Below are 27,392 nucleotides of genomic sequence, written 5' to 3'. Positions count from 1 at the left end.
GGGGGGGAAGGCTGGCCTGCCTCGAGAACACGACAATAATGCTCACTCTGACTCGTAGCTTACGTGTTATTTATTATAGACTCTAATATCCATAGCTCCAACTCACCTATCAAGTGTGAGATGTGGCTTCTGCTGCTGTATTCCTGTGCTGATGTGTGTTCATTCAGCAGCATCCTGAGGACACAGAACAGTCCAGATTAGGTCACATACTAAGCAACTACAATATTTTACTTGATAACGTTTTAGTTTATATCCCAAATGAACCACAGACTACTTGATGCATAATAATAAAAATTTTATAAACATTAAAAAAAAAATAACCCAAGTAATGGAGTATTGTATGGTTAACACAAAAAATCCAAGAATAACACATCAAGGGACATAAACAGCAGTCTTATCACCCTCAAGCAGAATCTTTCCAGGTAGCAACTACTAAAGTAAATAAGTAAATAAATGAGACTATTCAGATAGGCTACACTTGCTATGAAACAACCTTGTGAGGGACCTGTCCTTGTCAGGTTTTCTTTGCTGTGGTCAATACCATAACCAATAGCAACTTGTGGGTTCAGTTATTTTGTCTTCCAGGTAATAGTACATCAATGACAGAAGTCATGGCAGGAACTTAATCAAGGCAGGAACCTGGAACCAGGAACCAAAGCAAAGGCCATAGAGGAATTCTGCTTACTGGCCTGCTCTTGTAGGTTGATCAGCACGCTTTGTTATAACATACAACACTAGATGCCAGGAGTGAACTGGGCCCCACACATCCATCAGTTATTAATCAAGATATGCCCTACAAGCTTGTCTACAGACAATCTGATGGAAGCATTTCTCCATTAAATTTCCTCTTCCCAAATTACTTTAGTTTGTGGCAAGTTGACAAAAAAACAAAACAAACAATCAAAGAAAAACCTAGCCAGGACAGGATCGTGTAGTACAGTCTCTCAGAACAACCCTTATGACCCTTCCCACTCAAGGCATGCAGCTTGCATGGGAACGCCTTCCAGGCCAATCTTACACAGACTGAAGTGTGTGCACACTGTACACTAGGAAAGGCAGGCATGGTTCCACTAGAGGTTGTCCAGTTCCTTTCCTGGCTATGAACTGCTCCCTCTTTTCTTGCTGCTCTTATTCTAAGAGTCAGAGCTGGGAGTGGGGGATTCTTGCCCAGATACGTAACCTGGCCCCCCATAACTTCTCATCTCTCTTTTCCAGCTGTTAGGAATGACAGGAACAAGAAAAAGAAGGAGCCGTCAAAGCAGGAATGCACAGAGAGCTATGAGATGACAGCAGAGCTAGACGACCTCACCGAGAAGATCCGCAAAGCCCACCAGGAAACCTTTCCCTCACTCTGCCAGCTGGGTAAATACACCACGGTAAGAGTCGCTGCCCAAGATGCCAGGGTTGTGGGCACTGGCCCTTGTGCACACGCATAGTTCCCATACAGTTTCTTGTGCCTGGCAAATATGCTCACTAGCCTGTCAGTATCACTGGGACAGAGGCTAAGGTGGTTGTTCACCCATGAGTAGTACCTACTGTATGGTGGCGTGCATGCTCGGCAGTGGCAGCACTATTCATTTATGCTGGTGTCTCCTCTTGGGGATTTTGGTCTGCTCAAGCCAGAAATATATTACATAGGTTATGGCAGATATCTAACCTGGAGGTTCATCTTTTAAATATCAATCCAGCTACAGATCCCAGGAAGGATTTATGACGTCATCCATCTTCTGGGTCATGGTCTGGCTTGCAGGAGGAATGTGTATAATCTCAAGAAAACCTGGAAGGGTACAGGCTAGGGATGATCTGGGCCCAATGAATAGGTAGCTCCATGTGTTCCACTCTTTAGTGAGAAGTGGCTCGTACTATGGTTGTAAATCAAGGAAGAGGCAGAGAAAGAGGTAAGAGTTTGTGGGAACCTTTGGTTGGAGGATGCTCCAGGTGATTTCATGTGACCTGGAATCTTTCAAGGTCAGCATGTATTGTATTTAGTAACATATACTCTCAGTTTGTTGCACACACTGGACACTCAGTAGACAGTTGAGAAATGAATGAATGGTCATTCATGACCATGACTTCTTTCAATGACTCATGTTGTTGCCTACATTGCTAACTAGAAAACATGCTTAAAATGAGAGTGTTCCATCTCTGGTTTGGTAATAGGCATGCTGGGAAAATAATAGTATGAAAATCCTCAGAATGAAAAGATTCAATGATGATGCCAGAAAGGGGCAGGGACAGTGGAGGGCGGGACTTTGAAGCCACACTATAGGAGTACATGGTGTCCTGTGCGTGGATGTTAGTTCCTACTGGCAAATGGCAGAGGTGACTAGGGCAGGCCAAGAGGACTCTGGGCAACCTGGTGCTGAGATATGCCAGGTGGATGCCCAGGGAACCTGAAGCTCCTGTGGGAGCTGAAGCTGCAATGTGGCTCCTGGCTAAGCAGAGGATTTTGTATATGTGGAAGATAAGAGTGGTGGGGGGCCACTTCCAGACCTTATGAGTGGTGACTGTTGACCAATGGGAAAGTATGGTTAAAGTGACCAGAAAGCAGACATTATGGCAGGAAATAGTGGCTAGATATGACCTGCAAAGTTTAACCTCTAGTGGCCCAAGCGCTCTGGTTGGAGACTTTCCAATGGAGTGAGAGAGACATAATAAGTTCATCGGAGGCCAGACCCTCCCTGCTGGACTGCAGGACCGTCTTCAGGATAGCATACCCGTCCTTCAGCACTCTGAGAGGCCTCCAGCAGACTGTTCCTTTATTTTTACCATCTCTGCCTAGATCTGGCTTTGTTTTCAGGGTAAGGGACTTCGAATCCTTTCTGGAATACACATAAACAACAGCAGCCGCAGCACATCCTCTGCAAGCTCTTAGATCTGAATTCGGCATCTGTTAAAAGCTTTTTATAGGGAGGCAGTTGCTTCAAAGGCAAGAAACTTCCTGCCCCTCTCCCGGGGTAGCACATGTGGCCTACGTGGGCAGGGAAGAAAAAGACAGCAGGCAACCACTTCTGCCAGTCCTTCACTGTAGCTTTTATTCCTCCGATTATAGTCAATTAGGGACACGTTAGCAGATCCTGGGAAGAAGCCAGAGCAGATGAGACAAGGACACAGTTACACACCTACCACCATCTACCCCAGACCTGAGCAGAAAGCCCATTTCCAGGCTCTCTGCTATCTCTGATGCTGCTTAGGTGGCACTTAAATCATCCCTTAAGCCTGGGCTCCTCATCTCTATCGTGGTGATTTGGGAGGTACAGTCTTCATGTGTAGCCACATGGTTCTGGGAGAAAAGGGTCCCAGCGAGTCTTCTGCAGTTTTTGGCATAAAGAGTATGTAGAGTGGAGGGTTGTCCTGGATCCTGTGAGTAGCTTGACCTCATTTAGAACCGCATGCTTGACTTCCAGAAAAGTAAGTTGGCAGCTATGACTCTAGTGTCCTAGGAACAGAGGCCACTTTGTCATGTGCTGCTGTTCACTGCACTCATGAGGCTTCGTGAGACATAAGCTGACCTGGCAGAGGTTTGGAAACTTGAACCATGGAGATTCACGGAGCTTTAAAGCCCAGAACAGTGGCCACAGACAGAGACATGAACTTACCAATAGGCTCTGAGAGCTAAGCGTTACAACAGCAAGATTGTAAGCAGTTCTAGACATGGCTTGCTTTTTAGAGAAATCACGTGTTTGATTGGCCAAGGAGAAAACCTAGAACTCAGAAAGCCTGACTCCTCAAGAAAGTCTACCCAAGCTGTGGCAAGACACTTGGGGTGCCATGAGACCAGAATTCTGATACCCTCTGTTGCCTCAAAGCTGTACCACCTTGAAGCAGCCCATAGCTTCCTCCCTCGTAGTCCCCTGTCCTGTATACATCTGCCTGCCATGTCCTCACTCTGCCTGCTTTTTTCCAGCCAGAGGTACTCGGTTCTCATCATCTTAGTCTTGTGGAGTTACCTCAGAAAATTTCACTACCTGGGAAACTTGAAGTAGCATTACTTTTGCGTCTCAGGCCCAGGGAATGGACGTCTTCACTCAAGCAGGCCCTCTCACAATCCCAGGGTTCCCTATCCATGCCTTCTACCTTTAATGGCTGTCTTTACCTTTGCTTGGTTTAGAAAGCACTGCTGCCTCCCTGAGAACATCCCATGAGCACCGTTTCCTTTGGCTCTCTTGCTACTTGCCCTTGTTCTCCCACTGCCATGCATACCTAGCTGTTTCGCGACAATGGACATGGCATCATGCGGTGTCTAGGGTCATGTTTTCTGGCCAGAAAGATGCTAGCCTCACTTACGACATCCTCAGCATGATGGCGCTGGGACTTTGTCGCTATCTCATGAGCGTTTCCGACCAGGAAGGAAGTCACAAACACAATGTAAGGTTTAAGGGACATTTAGTTCTCGCCAGGAAATAAAAGAGACAAGACAGCAAGAAAAACGTAGCTGCCACAGCTCATCTGGATGGTTGACTACTGTCCTCTCTGCTTACCCAGGGACCTGGTACAAGTCACTGCCCTTTTCTGGGCCTTAGCCTCCTTTTCAGCCAAACAGGACCATAATGGTGCCTAGCTCTTGGAAGTGTACTACAGGGTACATATGTGTATGCATAATGGAGAACCGAAATACGGAAGACAGAACCACTTCACTGAGAGGTTGTGACAGGCACTCTTGGGATGTGCAAGTGACTCCAGGACAGGGAGAGGCTGCTCAGGAGAGACCCGCAACATTCCCACAGACCTTCAAGTCAGTTCTTCTGAAGAAATTCTGTTGCCTATATCCAAATTCCCAGCCCTTGGGATTCAGAGCAAAGATGATTGCCAGGCTGGGCTTCACTGAGACCCTGGCTCAGGGGATCGGGGCTGGGATGTTGCTTGGTGTAGAGTACTTCCCAGGCATGCATATGGCCCTGGGCTCTTTCCACAATGCCACAAAGAAAGGAAATTTTTTTTTTTTCACTTCACTCACCCAGGAGCTCCAATCGACCATCAGTGGGCTTCTAGACAATGGAAATCTTGCTTCTGTTGGTTAATATTTTCCTGAAAGTGATGCCAGCCAGAGAAACAACAAAAGGGGCTATGCTATGGCAGAAGGTATCATTTAACTGGATTGACAAGGCTGGGCTTTTCCCAAGAAGACCTAGGGGACTCCAGGGCACAGCATTTTGGGAAATGTATGTTCTTCCAGGGGACTTCCCAAGCAGGCAGCGATCCTGTCGCAGCAAGGCCTGGCTTGGCCTGCCGTCCTTCCTGTTCCTTGGCTCAGACTGCCGTCCTTCCTGTTCCTCCTCCCTCCTCTTCCTCTTCACACATCCTCACCTGCTCTGAGCATCTTCTCCCCTCACCCCGCTCAGTGCTCGCAGTAGCTGCTTTCATCACCAGCCCTAGCAGGCCATACTCTCCACCTACCACAGCTGGAAGATAATATAGGAGTCATTTAAAGCCTTATGCCTATGAATCCAGCAGTCAGGATAATAAAACAGGGGGTTATTTTGTGTTTTATTAACTGCCTTTTGCCTTCAGTTTGCATAATCATGAGCTGGATTGACAGGCTCTTACTGAGTTGTTCGCTGTTTTAATAGAAGGGGCCCTAGCCCCCCTCCCACTCCCAGTCTTGCATGATGGAGCAGTCCATCCAAAGCTGATGAAGATTTCCTTCACACTGGCTGCATCCAGCAATGTCATTTTTTCCAGATGGATACTCCATTGTAAAGTGATTTCCCACCAAGCTCAACTCTGTCCTTCTCTTCCATGGCATATTTCTGTGAACTGGATAAACTGCCTATTAAATTTAATTATAGCCCGAATGGCTACATGCCTTGATCTTGCACACACATACCCCCAAGTATACTGTGTTCCACAAAGATCCTCGAGGGAGACATAAAATTAATCTGGAGGATGCATGCTTGCAGGGACACTGTGGAAGCCACAATGCCACCACTATTCTGGGGCCTTCTCTAGACTCCCATCTTCAAATTCTTCCTCTGGATTCCTACTGATGTGAGAAGTAAAGATAACTTTATGAACTTCTATGGACCAATTTGACTGAAATAGGGCAGTGAAGCCGTTGGTTTACAATGCATAATTGCCTTTGCAGAGCTCAGGGCATTTGTCAAGAGGGCCACACACCAGGCCTAGGGAGCTTAGTCTCTCCTTGTGTGCTTCAGTTTGCCTTGGAGTTCCAGAGTTCATGAAGACATCTAGGCTACTTACCAGAGAAAAAGTCTCTTCCTGTTTAGCCTCTTCATATTTCTTCCACACAGTGACAGTTATTCTGTGTCATCTCAGACAAGCAAAGGCTTGTGAGACTGTCACTCAATGGGGCTCTACTCCGTGCTCATTGTGTCCTCTGTATGATAGGCAGTGACAAGCAAAGCAAATGGTCTATGTGTAGACCAGGAACCGACCCAGGGATTTAGAGGAGGGCGCTATAATCAGTCACAAGCTCTGAAGGGGAGCTGGAAGGTGGGCAGTTTTCATAGAAGGCCAAGGAAGGTGTAACAGAAGGCTAAATTGACCACAGACTCAAAGGAGTACATGATTCAGGGATGAGAGGCAGCTAACTAGAAAGGGAAACTCACAGTATAGAGACCTGAGGCTAGTCCTTGGTCAACCTTCAGGTAAAGCAAGGAGACATGAGAGACTAGAGCTGAGAGTTGGTGGGAACAGCATGGGCAGGGGTCAGATGCCCTCCCATCACTGAAGTGATTTGGGCCTCTAGTTTCATGGAGGTGAGGAAGATGATGGCAGAGATGAGGGAGGAAGTTCTGAGAGAGATAGTGAGAGGAGATGGTCAGAGGGATGGTACCTGGGTGGGAGGTATCTGGGACACTCAGCTCATGGATGCCGTACCTAATACTTCTGTAGCTCTGGGAACCTGACAGGCCCAAGCCTTTAGTTGTGACATCATACATTATTGAGTGTCTTGTTTTGACCTTTGTGTTTCTTTGGAGACATTTTAGTGCATCATGGAGGCTGAACAGTATACTGTTGCTATGGTCACTGCAAGCCACCTTCTGTTCCATCATGTCCCTGTAATGGTGGCTGTGACCACTGTAGGACACATCCTGGTTCCTTAGACCACTGACTCAGTGGTTAATATTCTCTTTATTCTGTTGCATATACCAAACTGCCAGCATCCTACCCTTGTGTGCCTCAATATATGTTCTAAGGATAACTAGCAAACCACAGTGCCACCATTATATAAAGCAAACCTCCTGAACACTTTACCACTCAGACTTGGCACTTTCTCCTGTTTGTTAGTCTCTCTTCTTTATTGGTTTGAAATGGAACTCAGAGAAGGTTTCCACCTCCTCCAGTAAACGTCTTGTAGATACCCCATTTTATCCGAGTTTAGCTTCTGGAGTATAAATTTCATGATATAATGTGTCATCTTCTAAGAAGGTATGAATTGGTATGTTGCAGACTATTCTCAACACTATAGAAAGGCCCCCTCCTCACCTGTGACAGTCTGCCCCACCCACAGTCTCCTGAAGGCATTGCCCTGTCCTCTACCAGTGAGGCATCATTTTTTCTACAACGCCCTGGTCCTGTGCATCCATCTTCCTCCCTTTAGTATAATGTTGTTGGCTGCTGCAGATAGGTGACTGCCCCCTTTCGTTGATGGCACCTTCCCACTCACTACATAGTCATTATTGAGCATTGGCTTCCTCTCTGAAGCTGCTCCTGTGCACAGTCTTGAGTGGCTCCCTGGCTTTGCATAGTATCTGGGGCTCAGCATGCCCACTGTGGTGCTCACCATGTTCCTGTGTCTCCTATAAGCAGATCCAGAGGCTTCATCAGACTCAAGTTTGACCTAGGCCACACTGAAGCCTAGTGGTATATTTTTCCTCAGGATACCCACATGGCAGTAGTAAGCAGTGATGATCAATGTCTAGACGCAGCAGATATACCACAATAGGCCTGACATTCCTTCATTAGGAGTGGATAAGCACACAGGGAAACTTGCCCTCATTTGTTCCGAGGCTGCTGTAAACAGCTTGTGCAAGCTGAAAGTAGGAATCTGAGGTCATTCAGAGAAAGCAAGTATGAGCCCCTCACGGGAAGCATCCCTTCCCTATGCCCTGCCACCATGCTGTCATTCACTCTCCTCCTCCCTTTCTTCTTCTCCCTCCCTTTCAGAATTCCAGCGCTGACCACCGGGTCCGATTGGACTTGGGCCTCTGGGACAAATTCAGTGAGCTGGCCACCAAGTGCATTATTAAGATCGTGGAGTTCGCCAAGCGTCTGCCGGGCTTCACGGGTCTGACCATCGCAGACCAGATCACCCTGCTCAAGGCCGCCTGCTTGGACATCTTGGTAAGTAAGATCTTTTCTCAACTCTGGGTAGGAGGAAGGAGCGGGTAGGAGGAAGCAGAAAACTGCAGGAAGGAAGGAGGAGGGAGTTGGAGGCTTCCAGGATCTTCTGAGGAGACCACTTCCCACTTCTAGATCTGGAGAGCCCTTTCCAGGTGTTGGAATTTCACTGAATAGACAAAAATTCAGAGGTCTCTGGGATTTGATAGGACTTTCCTTGTATCCCTCTCCATCATGATCATGAGAGTGACTCCTCACTGGCCTTCAGTTATGGCTTGCTCCCTAGCATCTGTATACCCTTTTCTAAACCAGCCAGACCCAGTCATTACACAGAGTGCCTCCCTCTTTCTGCTCATGAACCCTCCTCACCCTGCCCTGGAGCCCCATGTGATATTTGCAGCCTACACATAGCATGGCTTTGCAGGTGCTTGAGACCCCAATGATTCCCTGCCTAAATTGACTACAGGGAACATAGGAACAGCTGGCTGAGCCCTTGGCATAACTTTGTGAGGCCACCACCTTGGTCCAGGGAAACTTTGTCTCAATACAATTATTATAACAGAGACCAGAAAGCTGCCAACCTCTTGCTCACAGGTCTGGAGGTTGGGTGCCCAGGATCAGCCCCTGCAGCTGGGATCTTAGGGCACAGGCTCTCCAGCTGCTTCCTCACTGGGTTGAGTTCTGTGGTCCCTTCATGTCTAATGTCTTATCTCTTCCCAGGCCTGCATTCTCGTGTCCCCTAGAGGTCTACTGTTTCATACCCAGAAAGTGGGGCCCAATACCTAGTACTTTGGGTGGCTGTAGCTTCAGCCCATAGTAGCACTGTGGCCCTTTTGGTAGCTGTGAGACTGGGGGATTCTTCAACCACAGCTTCCAGAGCCTCTAGAGAGGAAGGCCAGCTCCTGTCTTTAAACCATGGAGCCAAGGCCGAGGTAAAGGGGCTTTAAGGGCAGGTACTATGTCCCTCTGGGGACTACTGTGCATACAGCCTTAGGACTAAGAGGCAGGAATTTTCCTCGAATAGTCATCCTATTGATCATTACATAGTGATGAGCTTTCAGGGAGGCACCCTCAGTTGAATCATGTCAGGAAAAAGCTCTAGGCTCCCTCCACCCCTGGGTAGACACTCTTCTTAGGTGATTTAACCTCTGCTTACCAGAGGGAACAGGGCATACAGAAGCCTGCTTCATGGAGGTCCTGATCCATGAGATACACCCACCCAATATAGCTCCTAGGGAAGGACTGGAGACTGCTGGAGCTCACCAGCCCCGAGGCCTTTAGGGTGAGGTCGAGAAGGCCAAAGCTCTGCGGGATGACAGTGCTTAAGCAGAGGCTGTGGAGCCCATGGAGGGTCTGGGCAGTACCAATAGGCACAAGGAGTGAGTACCTTCTAGAGTGGAGAATCTGCTTGTGTTCCCTGGTGGGATGCAAGCACCCTCTCCCCAACTCTGAGCCCGACTTCATCCTAACCCTGGTACTCTGCTGCCTCTGTTCCTGTCTGTGGCATGGTGGCTGCCTGTGTAGCTACAAACACCCTGTATTGTGAGAGGGCTTTCCTTGGGTCTGAGTCAAATTTATTGTCCCTCAGCTGTAAACTATAGGACGCTCCTCTGAAAGACTGGGTATAGGGTGTGCACACTTGGTGCATGCTAAGTATCTAATATAATAAAGACTTCTTATAGTTACCTTCCTGTGGCTACAACCAAATATCTGAAAGACACAAGTTAAGGGAGGTATGTGTGAGCTCATGGTTTGAGACTATAAGCCACCATAAGAAAGCCATGGCTGCAGGACTGTGGCGTAGCTTGTCACGTTTTTGGTCCCAGAGTCAAGAGAATACCAGCTTTGCTTCAGTCTGGAAGCTCCTAGTCTATGGAGTGTGTGCCACACACATTCAGGGTGCATCTTGTCTGATTAGTTAAGCCCTTGTAAAACACCATCACTTAGACATGCCCAGAAGTGTGTGTGTTCCCATAGCAATTTTAGATCCCATAAAGTTGACATGAAGATTAGCTATCACAGTTGGTAAGGATCATCCTTACTTATTTTTGGTTGACTAAACTTTTGAAAATAGAATCTTGTTAAGCTTCTTTGCCCTAGCACCTGGCTTAGTGCCTGAGAGGTAAGTACTCAGGAAATAGATATTTCAATCAAACGGTGAGTTATTTTAGTAAAAAGTTATTTCTCAAAATGTGAGTCCTACATATTATTCCCTGAATAACTTTAGCTCTGTTCTTCAACATCTGCTAACGGTTAATGAAATAACCGTTAACTAACATCAACAGTGGAGCATGTGGTCTATGTGATACAGGCTCCTTGGGAGTTGCTATTTCTTCTGCTTTAGATCTGGTCAGTGCTGTTAGGGCAGGCCCTCATAGACGATGCAACAAGTGTACATGCATACTTTTCTTTTCTTCCAGATTCTCAGAATTTGTACCAGGTATACCCCAGAGCAAGACACCATGACTTTCTCTGATGGCCTTACACTAAATCGAACTCAGATGCACAATGCTGGCTTCGGTCCTCTGACTGACCTTGTGTTCACCTTTGCCAACCAGCTCCTGCCTTTGGAAATGGATGACACAGAAACAGGCCTTCTCAGTGCCATCTGCTTAATCTGTGGAGGTACTGACTCCCTAGAAACCATCGCCAGACCCCATGCAGAGCAATTTCAAAGGCACAGGAGAGATCTCCACTGGGGTTCTTTTGCTTGGAGAAAGGCTTGTAGTTACAACCCTAGCTAGGGGCAGTTGTACTTCTTTCTGTTGCAAACTAAGTACTGGTTGGTATTTGAGTTCCTTATGCTTTGAAAGGAATGCCAAAATGCAGTTTTCCCCAATACTCTTGTAGGAAACAAGTACTTCTGTAAAAGCAGGATCATACTGCTGTGTGCCTAAGGACCCTTGAGTGATGACCTACAGGAATAGCATGTTATTTGAATTCAAATCACCACTTGGGCTTCCCCACCGTGCAGGTGCCTACCTGGTGGGCTGGAATAAAGTATGGCCCCTTCTCTGTATGACCCCTGCTGGCTAACCAGAAGCCAACTTTAGTTCAAAAGTAATGGTTGTAATTAGGGGGGAGGTTTATCTACCTTGCTTTTACAGACTGCCCAAGGTTCTTTTTTTTCCAGCTCAATACTGACACCATCTGACCATGAGAGGTAATTCTTGCCTCTGGATCTGAGCAAGCGGGCATCAAATGAGCTTCCTAAGGGGACATCTTCAAGTGTCACTGCTCAAAGCAATTGCGTTTATTCAATTTAGTGTACAACTGGGTCACCAAATAAAGCCACTGTACAGGTGGACTGGGAGACAAGGAAGGATAGACAGCAGTCCCCGAGCCTGAGTGAACTCTAAACACTGAATACTTTCTCATGCTATCCAGACCGCCAGGACCTTGAGGAACCAACAAAAGTAGACAAGCTCCAAGAACCACTGCTGGAAGCACTAAAGATTTACATTAGAAAACGACGGCCCAGCAAGCCTCACATGTTTCCAAAGATCTTAATGAAAATCACAGATCTCCGCAGCATCAGTGCAAAAGGTATTCTTCAAGGGTGGAAAGCAGAGCAGAGCTTGGCCAGCTTTCGCTTTTTAAATCCCATGTTTTATCAGGAGTCCCATTCCTGCTTAAGTTGGGAAGTCTATCTCATAGCAATCCAAAGGAATTAGCACTGTCTGAGCACCCGTGTGTGCGTGTGTGTGTGTGTGTGTGTGTGTGTGTGTGTGTGTGTGTGTGTGTGTGTGTGTGTGTGTGTGTGTGTGTGTAGTTAAGAGAGCCTCGGGATCCCTTAGCAAGACATTTTGATGTTGTCTGGTGTGAGATAGTGAAAGCAGAAAGCAGATACCACTACCCAGTGATATTAAGAGATTATTCAGTTTTAAAATGGATAGCTGGTTAGAAGAGCAACTCTTCCCAGATGGTGTATTTTTAAAGACTGTTACTATTGTAAACCCTTGGAGGTTAAAGGACAATTATATAGAGCTGCTTCTCTCCCTCAATCCGTGTCCTTTCTAGGGCACTAACTCAGGTCAAGCAGCTTGCAGAGCAAGCTCCGAGACCTCTGAGCCACCTCACCACCACCCCCTTTTTTTCAGGTTTTATTTTTCTGATTACATTTCATTCCAGCTTTCCAGATACCTCAGGCTTCTATACACTTGGCCTATTTTTCCATGGCACCCTAACCTCCAGGCAAATGAAGGTCACTGTGGCCATAGCTCTCATGTAGGCACTTTTGAGTAAAGGAATTCTTGCCTGGTTGAGAGATATAAATACTCTTGCCTCGTGATTCTGGTGGCAACTCAGGCAATTACAGAAATGCCTAGAGGCATCTCATAGCTGAGCGCAGAGGGCTTTTCTATGGAGATGACTCAGCATTATTCCTGTGTCAGCCACATTCATTCCCATTAGCAGATTCTACACCTGAGGATCTTGGCAAGCCAAGACACAAACTCTGTTTCATAAGTACTTAAATGCACAATGAACTTGCTTGACAAGAAACCTCAGTCCTGTTTTTTTTTTTTTTTGGTTTTAGTTTTGTGTGTGTGTGTGGGGGGGTTGTTTTTCTTTTTCTTTTTTTGTTTGTTTGGTACTTTGTTTGGTTTGGTGGGGAGTGTCAAGGGAGCATACTAAGTTCATTTTCAGCATGGGATTAAGAGAAGCAAAAAGGCACCAGTACTTGAATGGATGTAATTGAATGAGGTGGATGAATGGATGGATGGATGGCTGGGTGGGTGGGTGGGTGGATGGATGGATGGATGGATGGATAGATAGATAGATAGATAGATAGATAGATATAGAGGCAGTTCCTATCACTCTATAGATATCTATGCCAGTAACCTCAGGATTAGCAGCCACATATAGAAATGTCCCAAGCTCCATATTAATTAGCAGAGTCAGTCCAGAAATGCTAGCCATGTGGTTCTGAGGTAGTTTTCTTGTTATTTACATATTTCCACCTAACCAGCTGCATGTGGGGGGTGTGGGATGTGGCACCATGAAACCACCCAGCGCTGGACTGTGTTGCAGAAAACCATCACATACAGTGCCTCAAGTCAATCTTTCCATTGTGGAAACTGCCCATCCTTTCACCTTTACTTTTGTGATCTTTCATCAGTGACTTCTCTTTGTACATTTTATTTCCTGAATTTGATTAAAGCACTGCAACTATCAAATATGCACATTGCATATCTCCACTTCTTTTCCTTAAAGACTGAGACCCTCTGATGTGCCCTATTAGTACATACTCTGCTTTCAAAGGGAGTGGTGGATCAGCCTGTGCCTAAGAACCAATCTAATTGGGATCCGAAGCACACTTGACACTGACATTCACACTGTAAACACCTTGTTTTTTACTTCCGATAAGTTGGGTCTTTTAAACAAAGACCCAAGTCACTTGATACCAGTATTTCACAACTCTTTAACACACCTGAAGGTGAATGTTGGTTTCTTAGTATCTAGCTGAGCCCGTATCTGACAGGTTTTCTATTATCTCTTGAAAAAGGTGCAGAACGTGTAATTACCTTGAAAATGGAAATTCCTGGATCAATGCCACCTCTCATTCAGGAAATGCTGGAGAATTCTGAAGGACATGAACCCTTGACCCCAAGTTCAAGTGGGAATACAGCAGAGCACAGTCCCAGTGTGTCTCCCAGCTCAGTGGAGAACAGTGGAGTCAGTCAGTCACCGCTGCTGCAGTGAGACATTTCCAGCTGTTGCAGACATTCCCCAGGACCTTCAGTTCCAGATTGAAAATGCAAGGAAAACATTTTTACTGCTGCTTAGTTTTGAACTGAAATATGTTAAACTCAAAAAGGACCAAGAAGTTTTCATATGTATCAATATATATTCCTTACTGTGTAACTTGCCTAGAAATACAAACTTTTCAAATTCTGAAAATCAGCCATTTCATGCCACCAGAATCTAGTTTAAAGCTTCTACTTCCCTCTCTGAACAGTCAAGATGCATGGCAAAGACCCAGTTGAGATGATTTAGCCCTGGTTAAGTTTCTGAAGACTTTGTACATACAGAAGTACGGCTCTGTTCTTTCTATACTGTATGTTGGTGCTTTCTTTTGTCTTGCATACTCAGTAACCAAGACACCAAGGTTATGGAGCAGACCACTGTACATCCACTGTACGTCTTGCTTTCATGAATAACAAGGCCTCACGGTAAGGAACCAGGACCTTTGTACAGTACAGGATAAGACTAAAGACACTCTGGTTTTAAGTAGTGTGGAAGCTTCTCCTTGCTTTTTGATGCTCTCAAGCTGCATCCTTTTATGTTGCCCAGATAGAGTATACCACTTCACTGCACAACCAGAAGAGAATTCTGTATCAGTGAAACTGCCAGTTCAGTTAATCCAATGTCATTGTTCAATTGTTAATGATGTCACTTTAAATTAAAAGTGGTTTATTTCTTAATGACACAACTACCGAATGAAAAAAATGAAGCATTTTTATAGTCATGATAGCCTCCAAGGCAAAAACACTGTCCAGTGTTAATAAGTTTGTTTACCTGTTCACAAGCCATTGGAGAAATATCACAGGATAATCAGCAAGTTAGTCTGCCATCTGGACTCTAGTAGCCCAGTGTCCTTGCTGACTCAGGCCTGATCCTGGGATTTCCCCCAGTCTTGACGCTTGAAGGTATGGGCAAGTGGCCTCCTCTGGCCTTGTTCAATCACTATGATGCAGACTGACAGCTCTGGGAGAATGAGTGGTTGACAGACTCAAGTGTCAGCTTCTGACTTCTCATGTAAGCACTAGTGGAATTTTTGTTTGTTTGTTTTTGATATATTAGCAAAAGTCTGTGATGTACCACTGGCTCTGTTTGTACATTGAGATGGTTTAACAGTGCTTTCTATGTTCATATACTGTTTACCTTTTTCCATGGAGTCTCCTGGCAAAGAATAAATATATTTATTTTAAAGGTGTGTGTGCGCTTTCACTACGGTTTCACCTTAAGTAAAGAGTCTAAGAACACAGTTCCATTTTTTAATGTTTAAATTTCATTTCAAAAAGCAGGTCTGAAGTCTGCAATCATGACAATTAAAATCTGTGCTAATGCACGGTAATCTATAACAATTCTACAAGCCAATCAGACAACACATGACATTTCAATGAGTAAAAAAGAGCATAAAACTGTATGTGTTAAGAACAAAATGTTAAAAGGCCTACCACAATAATAAAAAACCATCAATTACATCATCACATTAAAATAAGCCAGATGTACAAAATTCTGAGACAGAAAAGACAAAGGACAACACAAGATATTTTTTGAAAAATGTTCGTGCTCTTTGGGCACTTAATTAAACATTGCAAAATCAACATCTTCTTCTTCATCAGACTCTGCAAAATATTTTACTTCTTTCCTAGCCCGACCAGTCCGTGGGAGAGCAGGTGGTTCAGAAGTGAAGTCTGAGGGGAAGATGTCTACATCTGAATCCTGATCAAAAGATGTTTTCTTCGGTTTCTAACCACCCACCAAAAACAACAACAACAAAAAAAGAAGTTTAAAAATCTCAAAGTAAGGAAAATATAGTGTTAAGAACTATTATTCCTTATGCTTACATTTATGGCATATTACCAATAACCATACTTTTAATAATATAATTGGTATGCTAACTTAAGACTAAAATGAATTATGGAAGAAAAGACAGATTAGATACAGTAATTGCCTACCATGGGCTCTTGTGTTATCACTTTATTATTAAACAAGTATATACATTATCCACATCAGAAAATATTTGAGTTACCCTATTTTTAAGAACATATTCAGAATTTATGGGAGCAGAACATGGCTATGCACAGTATATAGCACATATTACCACAAGTATTGATAAAAATACTTTAAAAAGTCACAGAGTAGATAAAAGATAGAGAAGGGACGTGATGGAGAGGACAAATCTCTAAAGCTATAACCATCCATATGTGCATGTGTAAGTTTTATGAGGAAGATAAAATAAGTGGCAAAGAGAGTGCAGCTGAGGCCACTCATTTACTCAAAAGAAATGGGGTTTCTAAAGGTTCAGATTAATGAGAAATATTAGGCATAGTTAGACAAACTCAATTTTTAAAAATCAAATTAATCCAAGTTTATAAGAATATTTTAATATTCAAGTACCATATACCTACAAACAGTTCAATAGATGAAATGGAAGATTCTGATTAAGTTGACTTATAGTGCTCTCTTTGCATAAGAACTAGGCTAGTTATACAAATGATGCCTCCTGTTGATGAGAGATGGACACGGAGCTCTGACAAGGCTCCATAAGGAGCTACCACATGCAATGCAGATCATGAGCCGTGCTTTCACATGCTTTGCTTACCTTGCTGGCTGTTTTAGATGGTTTCCTTCCAGGGTTATAATCACCTTCATTTTCTGAGCCTGATGCTTTCCTTTTCTTTGCCCCTCGGCCTTTACCTAAAAAACACATAATTTTTTTTTCTCCCAAAGATAAATAAGACAAATGCCCAAGAGTTACAATTCTTTCTTTGGCATGCCCAACAGTGGAACCTGCAATCCTCCCTGTGTACTATAAATGACACATATAGACTTTGACAGCATGGAGGATATGTTGACTCAAGAGTATTTTAAAAATATACTTAAACAAGTGAGAAAATCCCAGAAATAAGTTTCAATGACTAAGTTCTGATAAAAGACGAGCATTTTACAAATACAACTCCTGAACTCAGGAACCAAACTTCTTACAAGGCTTCACACCATGCCTGCCTTTATATTGACCTCCATAGGTTCTCTGATAGTTTTTTATTTATTTTTAATTTTTAGCTTTCCTCAATAAACCACACACAGGAAGTGAAAGACAGAGGTCGAACAGACCCAAGGAAGCTCATTGTGGCATCTTTTTGTCTCATTTTCAGTATATTTATTTAATCTGGTCAATGTTTTAACTAACTCACAACTAATTATAGTAAACTGTTCTATGTCCTTCACTCGAATGCAGTACAATACTAGGTATATGTGAGCCAATTTAAAATAAAGTAGGTACCCTGTCACAAAACTCAATAAAACTAAAGAAAGAAATATTTTTGTTATAGTTTGTGTTTGAGAGTTATACAAAGTCAGTCCTTACCTTTTGGTGTTGTAGTCTTCTTTGGAATGCCAAATTCAGAATCTGAATCAGAGTTTATAGTCTCTACTACTTTCTTCTGTTTAGGGGCTCTCTTGGCTTTAGGGGCTGTATCTGAAGGTGGTTTACCTATTAAGCAAACATCCTTTTAGTTGGTCAGTACAATGTACTTAACAACAAACCAAGCTGGTGTAAATTCTGTAACAATGGATTATTATTATTATTATTATTATCATCATTATTATTAATATTATTATTATTACTGATAAGAAACTGAGTAGTCATTAACCAAGAAATGGTTTCTCTCTGCTTGGTGCCAGTATAAAGGTAAATATCATCCCATAGATGATAAAGCAAGAATTATTCAATTTGGCATACTTTAATTTTTAGGTAATTCAATTGAGATAGTTTAAGCAAGCAATATTAGAGGAAATTAAACAGCATCTTTTAAATATATATTCATGACAAAAAAATTATCTTTGACACGCTAATTACATAACCCACGTACAAGCACACACTAAGTTCTAGCTTATAATAATAATTTAGTGGAGGGAAGCATTTTATTGGTTCTCTAGTCCTCAAATAGAACAAATACAAAGCAACTCATTTCCCTCCAGTAGTTAAAATCAAGTTTGGCCTTTTATATGGAAAGAAACATGAAAATCTTAGATCTGTAGATACAAGGCCCATTTTATTATATTATGTTTAAAAAAGAAACATATTTATGTTTCATATAAACACTATAATCACTTTATACTTGTGCAATACAAGTGAGACTAGAAAATAAATGCATTAGACAGATTGAAATTGAGTGGCAGAGGTTCCTATTAGAAAAGTGTTGCTAATGCACTGAAAAGCAGAACTGAGTATCAAGCTGAGATAAAACATAATGGCCCTCCCACCAAATACAGGTCAGTTATTTAAATAATATAGGTTGCCTTTTGCTGCAAAATATTGGAACTACAGAATACACTGTGAATAATAATATATGTAATTAAGATCAGCACAGGCAGTTCTTAGGAGGGAGGGCTGTAGTGGGTCTTTTCTTTGAGGTACTATCTGCTAATTGCATTTCAGGAAGGTAGAGAAAGATCTTGCTGAGGTCTTTGAAGGCAGTTTCTTAATTCAACTAATACAAGCTCCATCCAGCTAGCAGAGAAACAGCTAAATAGTCTAGATGGAAAATTGTCTGGTCTTTTAGTTAATGTTAAACTTGAACTCATTAGCTTAATGAAAGAAACATGGTGACAGATTTCAAGATGGGATATAAGTCCCACAGTATTTTATAAGATGCTCATATAAATAAAGAAAAATAAATCTCTTAAAATATTTTTTAAATGTTTTTGATTGTTTAAGAAAAATTACATGCATTTTTTTGCATACATGCCTATTTTCCTTTATGGGCTCCACGTATATGCAGTGCCCACATGATCAGAAGAGTGTATCAGACCCAGGAACTAGAATAAAATGTGTTTGTGAGTCACCTGATATGTATGCTGGGAACTGAACCTAGGTCCTCTAAAAGAATAGCAAGTAATCTTAATCACTGATTCATCTCTCCAGCCCCAAAAATGATGGCTTGAAAGGAAATTACAGAATCTGTCTTAGTTTGAGTTCAGAACCTGACTGACCCTAGGGTATGGATTCAAGCACAAATACTTACTTAGTTGGTAATGAGAGAAAGTGCAGAATTTAGACAATGCAGAGCAAACAGCCCAGTCAAGGGGTAAGTTATCAACCCAGTGCATAGTCTTGAAGCCTAACGAATGCCCTTGGAGAACTCTGGAGAGCCAATACAATAACCCAGACTCAGAACCTGTGAGACTTCTATACCTGCTTTCCTCAATCAGTGCTGGAAGGTAGCTAGGTGAGGTGGGGAGACTTAATAGTCCAGCACAACTACAAAGTCAAAGTTCTCAGGTAAAGAAATGTAGATACTAGGAGGACTGACTGGGAAGTAGGTGTTATAGTGATGCATTATGTGAAATTCCCAAATAATAAATAAAAATATTATGTTGGATAAAAAAGAAAAAGGAAAAAAATGTAGACACAGGCCAACATGTCTTGAAGACGTGAGGGAGCCTGTTAGGGGTGGGCTCTAGAGTGCTGCCTAGATACTCCTCTGCACAATGTCTCCACAGTTCTAGTGCATTCAGATAGAACAGATTCTCATGATTATCAGTTCTGCTACATTCAACACACATGTGTCTCTAATGGTGTATACTATAGATTTCCTTGCTTTTAGGGAGCAGTACATATGGCTTAATATCTCACCTGGATATGTATTTTTAAAGTAAATATTATTTTTAAATGTAAAGCACTAATACTGAACTTAAAAAAGAACAAGTTACATAATTTGCAACTGTATAATGTTAATGAAGCAACTCAGTATTTCATGAACAATCTAAGACTATGGCAGGGAGGGGGAAGTTATAATTCAAAAAGAAAAGGAATATGCTAACTATAGGAAGCAGAACTAACATAATATTGGATCAAGATAAACGAGTATACTCTACCCAATCTATCAAAGGAGCTTTATAGGAAGACTATCTTTTTTTTACAATTATTTAATCTAGATAATTTCACATATTTATACAATGAAACATGCTAATATCCACCCTATTTACCTTCTCCAATTTCTCTCATATTCATTTTCACATGTTCCTCTTACAACTTTGATTTTTATACCTCACTAAGTCCAATTAATGCCAATGAGCAAAGGAAACCTACTAGTGGGAATACCTTCAAAGAATGACCCCCCTCCCTATGAAGTCATCAACGGCCAAGAGCTCTTAGGATGGGCAACCTTTAAACTCAATTCATTTTCTTTTGGGGGGTGGGTGTTCTAGGCAGGGGTTGTTCTCTGTTTAGCCCTGGCTATCCTGAACTCACACTCTAGACCAAGCTGGCATCAAACTCAGAGAGGCCTGCCTCTGCCTCCCCAGTGCTGGGATTTAAGAAGTGTGCTACTACCACCCTGCTAAACTGCAATCTTAGCATGTTTTACCTCATATACAGACTTATAAAAACAAACACTTGAAAGTAGGGGGTGTGGGGGACTTAAAATATGGTCTAATAGATATTTTAGCAATTCTTAAGATTCATAGTGAAGTACTCATACAAATAGTTTAAAGTTGTACTAGAGTCCCTTTCACATCAATCATTTCTACATAGCTTATGCAATAACACAAGCAGGAATAAAGTACGTACCCTTTTTAGCAGCAACTGTTTTACTTGGAATTTTATCTGTTTGCTTCAGACCAAATGATGGTGCAAAAACAGAAGCGGTATCTTCTTCATTACTGTCAAATTTAGCTGAATCTAAAAATTTCAAAGCTTTTTTTTAGTAAAGAGATTCTATAAAGACCTCTTAGTAAACTGATTCTTTGATGACTTCTCTTTAGCTAATAAATTGATCTTGTTTCTATTTTGACCATATAATCCACAATACACAAACAGCTGAAAATAGAAAATATACCAATATTATACCTCAAAAATGTTAACTGTTGTGAAACAATATGCAAATGTACATGGCAGTGAAAATTAATAGTATCAAAAGCTAATTATTTAAAAGATAATTGGCAGTATAAACTAGTGATTTGTTTTCAGATTTGTTTCAGGCTCTGCTGTAATAATTTCAGTGTATTATATAAACACTATTAGTCAATTCAAGAAAATCAGTACTAATGCCCAAATCTAAACAAGCAGTAAGCACTTCTATTTTTAAATCAAGAAATCACTGAAGAGAAATTTTAAAGGCAAGCTTACCTTTAATTTACTTTTTTGGGGGGAGAGGAAACAGAGTCTTGCAATGTAGCCCAGATTGGCTTTAAACTTAAAACCCTCCTGCCTCAGCCTTCCAAGTACTAAGATAGCCATGTAATCACATGCCCAGCTTTAGCTTATTTCTGTCCATAAATTAGTTTAATTTACCAATCAACTCTTTCCTCACTTCAGCCATAGCAAGAAATTTTAAAATGGCCTCTTACACTTAATAATTTTACATGACAGCTTTGACTAGTTGTGTCCCAATTAATGTCTATCCAAACTTATAGAAAAATGTACCAAGTCTAGGTGTGTCTATATGAATATATTTACAAATCGAAACCAAGAGTTTAAGAGTTGACTCAGCCATTAATGCCTTTGTTCTACAAGCAAACCACATAAAAGCAAAGGGGACATAGTGTCCTGCCTGTGATTCCAGACCACAGGAGGTAGAGAAAGGAAATCTCTCCCGCACCAAAAAAACTGACCAGCTATACTAGCTGAAATGGAAAACTTTAAGCTCAAAAAGAGATCCTGTGTCAGTATATAAAGTGGAGAACATGGAAGATGACACCTGACATCAACCTTGGGCCTCACATGCACATGTGCACACCCTCTCACATACCATCCACACAAAATAAAAACAGCAAATCAAATAAGTGACCTTGAAAACTTCACACACACACACACACACACACACACACACACACACAAATATATGTACTAAAAAAAATAACCTAATTATATTTGCTCCGATAAAAGTTTTATTTTCTCAGCTATAAGAATTTGGTAAGATGAATCTGTATCTTTACCAGTACTTTTATAATCAAACATAGATTAGCATCACCATGAAAATCAAATTTCAATCTTCCAATTTTTTTTCTATTTTTCTCCTTATTAAATCTTATATGTAGACACTAAACCTACTGAGCTACCATCTTTCTACATGCTTCCATAATACCTATTCTAACCAGTCAATAAGTATATCTTTTTTTTTTTTTTCTGAGACAGGGTTTCTCTGTGTAGCCCTGGCTGTCCTGGAACTCACTCTGTAGACCAGGCTGGCCTTGAACTCAGAAATCCGCCTGCCTCTGCCTCCCAAGTGCTGGGATTAAAGGTGTGCGCCACCACCGTCTGGCAGTATGTCTTATTATATTGGGCAAAGTGTAAAATCTTTACTAATGAAAAACTGCAGTTAAATTCTGGAATAATAACATTTCAAGTTTTTTCTCTATCAAGTACAGCAGTAATATACTAATTAACTAATGAGAAGAGTAAAAACACATACCATCTTCTGACTTCTGAGAATATGAAGGAAATGAAAAAAGATTTCCAAAATCCTGACTTTTTTTGTCATGTGAAGATTTTCTATTAGAAAAAGAATAGCACAAAGAGATATAATTAAAATATCCAATATAATATATACTGTAGAATTACAATTATCAAAACATTAGTTCTTTCTTCTTTGTTTTCTTTATTAAAGATAGGACAACACCCACACCCTACTCATTTCCTCACAAACTTATGTAAGGAAATACATGAACACAGATATATGATAAAAAATACTGATTTAGTATAACATAAGAATGGAAGGGCTGGAGAGATGATGGCTCAGTGGTTTAAGAGCACTTGAGTCCAATTCCCAGCATCTACATGTCAGCTCACAACTGTCTGTAACTTCTAATCCAGGAAATCTGACAACCTCATTCAGACATAATCAAGCAAAACACTGACATACATTTAAAAAAAGTGTAAGAATGGAAACCAGGCAATGGTTTGAAATTATTCAAAGGGACACTAACTCAATTCAAAAATCTCGCATTCTCTGTGTTAATTCACCAAAAGTAATAAAAGTAACCAAGGACAAATCTATTGGAAAAACAAGTTTCCTAATTCTAAAGATGTAGAGACGCTTCCTAAGCCTGGAGCTGTCCAAACACGCTCCATGTGGATGACATTTTTGTGAACATTTTACTGGGACAAATTACACTCATTTATTTACATGTTGTTTGAGGTTACTTTCTTGCTACAAGGGCAGTAGTAAAAAGTTGTTACAAAGCCATATGATATAGACATATCAAATAGTTATTTTCAAGCCCTTAATAAAAAGCTTGCCAGTCTTTCACTTAAGCAACAGCAACAGCTAGAGAAGAGCTGCAGTATTAACAAACTAATGATTCCATGAAGAAACCGTTAGCTCCAACTGACCACTTCTTGGTGCTCACAAGCTTACTGGAAAATGACTGCTGCTTTACTTACTCTGGAGTAGTTTTGGATTTTCCTGGAGAAAAAGCATACTCATCTTTTTCTAAGCCATCTGAAGGAACAAATTCATCTTCCCCATCATTTGTTATGGGAGATGCTTTAACTTTCAGTTCTTCTAAATCATTATTGTCATCATCATCATCAGCATCATCATCCTCCTCTTCTGAGAAATCAAAAGTATACTTAGGTCTTTCAGCTAAAAAAAAAACAAAAAACAAAAAACAAAAACAGAAATTAATGTAACTGAACCCAGTGACATGTTGCTACAGTTTCAAATAATTAGGAGACTAAGGGAGAATCATTTGTGCCAAGGAGCTTGATGCCACCCTGGGTGACATAGGGAGGGACTTGCTCAAAAGCAACAAAAGAATGTGAAACTCAAAATCCAAGATTTACCACCTAAAATACTTTTTAATTATATTAAGAAAAATATAAATTTTTAGAAAATAAAAACCTATGATCTCCCTTAACACTTTCCAGGGGGCTACAATACTAGTAGTTACTGTGTTTGTTAGAACAACATAAACTGATGGGACTACTTGTTTTAGATGTTTCTCATTATATTTAAATATTATTCAAGAACACGATTCATATGACCTGCATCATATGTCTTTGTGCCATGTGTGCCCTGTACAAAGGACTAATAATATTAGATTTTCCACTTCTTTAATTACAAATAACAAAATTTACATTCTTTTAAAAACAATAAACTTTCTTTTAGCTTGTCTAACTGAAAACATTATTTCTCTTTAGGATTAGCTGCACTGTAAAATAACAATATAAGGATCAGCTCAGTTAGCAAATGCTGCCTAGTATGCAAAATTCTCTAGATTCAAGTCCCACTGAGGCAAGTCATACACTGAGCATGCTGGTACATGCCTGTAAGATAGGAAACATCTATAGAGAAGAATTATGCATTCCGGCATAATGTAAGAAGGTTTTATTTTTAATTCTAGCATGCATTTTAGAAGAAAAATTTTAAACTATTTGGACACTCAATTTCATATTTTACTTTTCATGTATAGAAAAACATAAGCATAATTTTTGAAGCATTAACTAGTCTTAACAAATTAATTTTCATGTACCTTAATCTAACCACATAAATTATTCACCCTTATCATTTATACCTAAGCCCAGTAGGAAAAGAAACTTACCCACTTGATAAGAGAATCAAACAATTTAAAGCCTGGCATGCAATTGAAAATATACTTGCCAGAGTTAACTATAAAGCCATAATATTCATTTTAATAAATTAAAACTTAAGAAAATGTAAAGGGGTGCTAGAGAGATGGCTCAGTGGTTAAGAGCACTGACTGCTCTTCCAGAGGTCCTGAGTTCAATTCCCAGCAACCACATGGTGGCTCACAACCATCTGTAATGAGATCTGATGCCCTCTTCTAATATGTCTGAAGACAGCTACAGTGTACTCATATAAATAAAAATAAATAAGTCTTTAAAAAAAAGAAAATATAAGGGAATCATAAAACAAACTAATCAGATTTTATAATTATCTGAGTAAGTGCAATTAATGAATACTCAAGAAAGATCAAATCATATTCTTAATAGCAATACACTAGAAGACAAGGCGCTGTAGTCTAACCATAGCATTATATTTAGAGAACTATTACAAAGAATCAGTTACAGGGAAGAGGCCTCTCATTATAAAAGTGGTAGAATATTTATACAGAGAACTTCCAACAGAGCTATCACAACTGCCAATACTGTGACAAAACAATTTTTATGTTCTTTGGTTTGGGGTTTGTTCATTTTTAACAAATACTCCAAAGCCATGGAGGAAGCATTATCTAAGCTTTAATGATAAAATGAAATAGAAAACATGATATGGGCTGGAGAGATTGCTTAATGATAACAATACTTGTTCTTGAGGAAGACCCAGGTTTGGTTCCTAGCACCCAAGTGGCAGCTCAAAGATCTGGCACCCTCTTCTGACCTCAGCAGGCACCAGACATACACACATTGCACAGACATACATGTACGTAAAACATTTTTATATGTAAAATAAATCTGTTTGTAAAAAACATAATTTACTTTGTCTTTCTTTGGAATGATAATTTAATACTTTAGTGACACTGTTAATGCTACTGAACCAAATGTACAGGTCAATGATCATATACAATAAAATAAATATAAATGTATCACAATACCAGCTGCTCTCCTTAGCAAAGAATCTCTTGGGATAACCACAGGCTCTGCTTCTTCCAAGTCACTCTCTGATTTGGACTCATCATCTGACCAAGGATTACGTTTCTTCACTTTCTTCGCATTAGGTTTACCAGTTGATGTAGGTGTTTTTCTAACCCTGGTACCTAAAATCAAGTCAATGATAATTTGCATATAAATACTTATTCATAGTTACTACTGAAGCTGTTCTATGAAAGGTCCATTATAAAATAGAAATGCATATAAAAACTAAAAGTATTACTTGAACTACTAAAAAGAAATAAATCAATCAAAATCAGTAGACTCTTAACATCCCCTGTAATAGTTCTTTTCTCTCTTACACACAAACATGTACAGAAGCATTCTAATGCCTTACCAGGCTCCTTTTTCTCTCTTTTGGGTTTGGGGCCTTTATTTACAGGAGCAGATGGGGTCAATGTTTCTTCTCCTGTACCTTCTACTGGTGTTCCACTAAATTCTTCATCAAATTCTACTTTCACTACTGTGGTATCAGGATCACCCTAAGTGTTAAAAATCAAACCAAATCCAATCATGAGTAAAACTAAAAAGGAAATTAACAATGTTTATTTTAGAGATACAGTTTCACTCAAAAGTTTCTTCATACCAGAAAAGATTTTTTAACGTATTCCACTTGAGATATATTTTACTTTATTTCATTTTCCTGTTTCAAATAACACTGCTTATAAGCCTAACATTCTAATATATTCACTGAGATAACAGCCACTTAGAAAAATCATAAAGAATAAGGCAGGGTATTGGTTAGCAAAGGAACTATGAGGCCAAAAGCTATGTACTCAAAATATAAAACAAAAAACAAAAACAAACAAACATACAAAAAAAACCCACACTATCAGTGCCTATGCCTACTAGGAAAACATTTTCAAATTGCTGAATGAAAATAACAACAGATGTATTTTGTGAGGTACTAGTAAAGGCTGAATCTAGCCCGAAATTATTGGTAAGAGCAGTAGAACCGGAAGGTAGGTAGGTACACTGTCAATACAATACTAGTCAAAACAAGAGTGAAAGACAACAGCAGCTGAAGGAAATATGAACCATTCTGCTTAAGAAGGATCAGAGAAAACATCCCACAGAAGGCTTTCCTACCAAGTTCTGAAAGAATCATCTAGGTTTGCTAGGTGAATAGAAAAGTAGTAAAAGCAACTAGATGAGAAACAAAGCAGGTTCACAATCAGGATAATGGGCTTAGTTTCAGCCATACTTAGTTCAAGGGACTTGGGCATCACATTATAGATCGGAGACAAATATTTAAGAGTGACTGTTTTGGGGGCTGGAGAGATGGCTCAGCGGTTAAGAGCACTGACTGCTCTTCTGAAGGTCCTGAGTTCAAATCCCAGCAACCACATAGTGGCTCACAACCATCTGTAAAGAGATCTGACACCCTCTTCTAGTGTGTATGGAGACAGCTACTTACATATACTTACATATAATAATAAATAAATCTTTAAAAAAAAAGAGTGACTGTTTTAAGTGGGCAAAGCTCAGGGCAGGCAGGGATGAGTTTACTGACACTACCTAAAGCAGGAAAAAACGATACGAAATGAACCTGACACCAAAGGACAGAGGCCACTGAGCTAAGGTTAAAGTTGAATGAGATCAAGGCCCAGGCTAGAGGAATACAGCCCAGTCATCAGATAGAAAGGAATACTTGTTATACTTGTTCTAGTATCAAAATGCTCCTGTGTTTCAAATTGCTTCAAATACTAGCTCTCCAATAAATAAATAAATAAATAAATAAATA

The 27,392-nt window shown here is 40.8% G+C and overlaps 2 protein-coding genes across 6 annotated transcripts in view; one reads left to right on the top strand and one right to left on the bottom strand.

Moving 5' to 3' along the window:
* The window catches only part of Rarb (retinoic acid receptor beta), a 632,162-nt gene extending 616,925 nt beyond the window's left edge, over positions 1-15,237 (top strand). For all 5 annotated transcript variants that reach the window (XM_031361094.1, XM_031361095.1, XM_031361096.1 and 2 more), the window contains 5 exons: positions 1,216-1,376; positions 8,131-8,307; positions 10,725-10,929; positions 11,692-11,850; positions 13,811-15,237. In XM_031361094.1, the coding sequence (XP_031216954.1) occupies positions 1,216-1,376; positions 8,131-8,307; positions 10,725-10,929; positions 11,692-11,850; positions 13,811-14,007 (899 nt within the window). In that variant the 3' untranslated portion in view covers positions 14,008-15,237. The remainder of the gene's footprint in view (positions 1-1,215; positions 1,377-8,130; positions 8,308-10,724; positions 10,930-11,691; positions 11,851-13,810) is intronic.
* A 51-nt stretch (positions 15,238-15,288) lies between these two features.
* The window catches only part of Top2b (DNA topoisomerase II beta), a 66,960-nt gene continuing 54,856 nt past the window's right edge, over positions 15,289-27,392 (bottom strand). Inside the window, exons 29-36 of the mRNA XM_031361093.1 lie at positions 25,986-26,130; positions 25,594-25,755; positions 23,423-23,624; positions 22,452-22,531; positions 20,609-20,719; positions 17,402-17,527; positions 16,637-16,731; positions 15,289-15,780 (exon numbers count right to left, since the gene is read on the bottom strand). Of these exons, the coding sequence (XP_031216953.1) occupies positions 15,613-15,780; positions 16,637-16,731; positions 17,402-17,527; positions 20,609-20,719; positions 22,452-22,531; positions 23,423-23,624; positions 25,594-25,755; positions 25,986-26,130 (1,089 nt within the window). The 3' untranslated portion in view covers positions 15,289-15,612. The remainder of the gene's footprint in view (positions 15,781-16,636; positions 16,732-17,401; positions 17,528-20,608; positions 20,720-22,451; positions 22,532-23,422; positions 23,625-25,593; positions 25,756-25,985; positions 26,131-27,392) is intronic.

This window comes from Mastomys coucha, unplaced genomic scaffold (assembly GCF_008632895.1).
Source record: "Mastomys coucha isolate ucsf_1 unplaced genomic scaffold, UCSF_Mcou_1 pScaffold9, whole genome shotgun sequence".
In the NCBI taxonomy this organism is placed as follows: Eukaryota; Metazoa; Chordata; class Mammalia; order Rodentia; family Muridae; genus Mastomys; species Mastomys coucha.
This window is presented reverse-complemented; position numbering and strand designations above follow the sequence as displayed.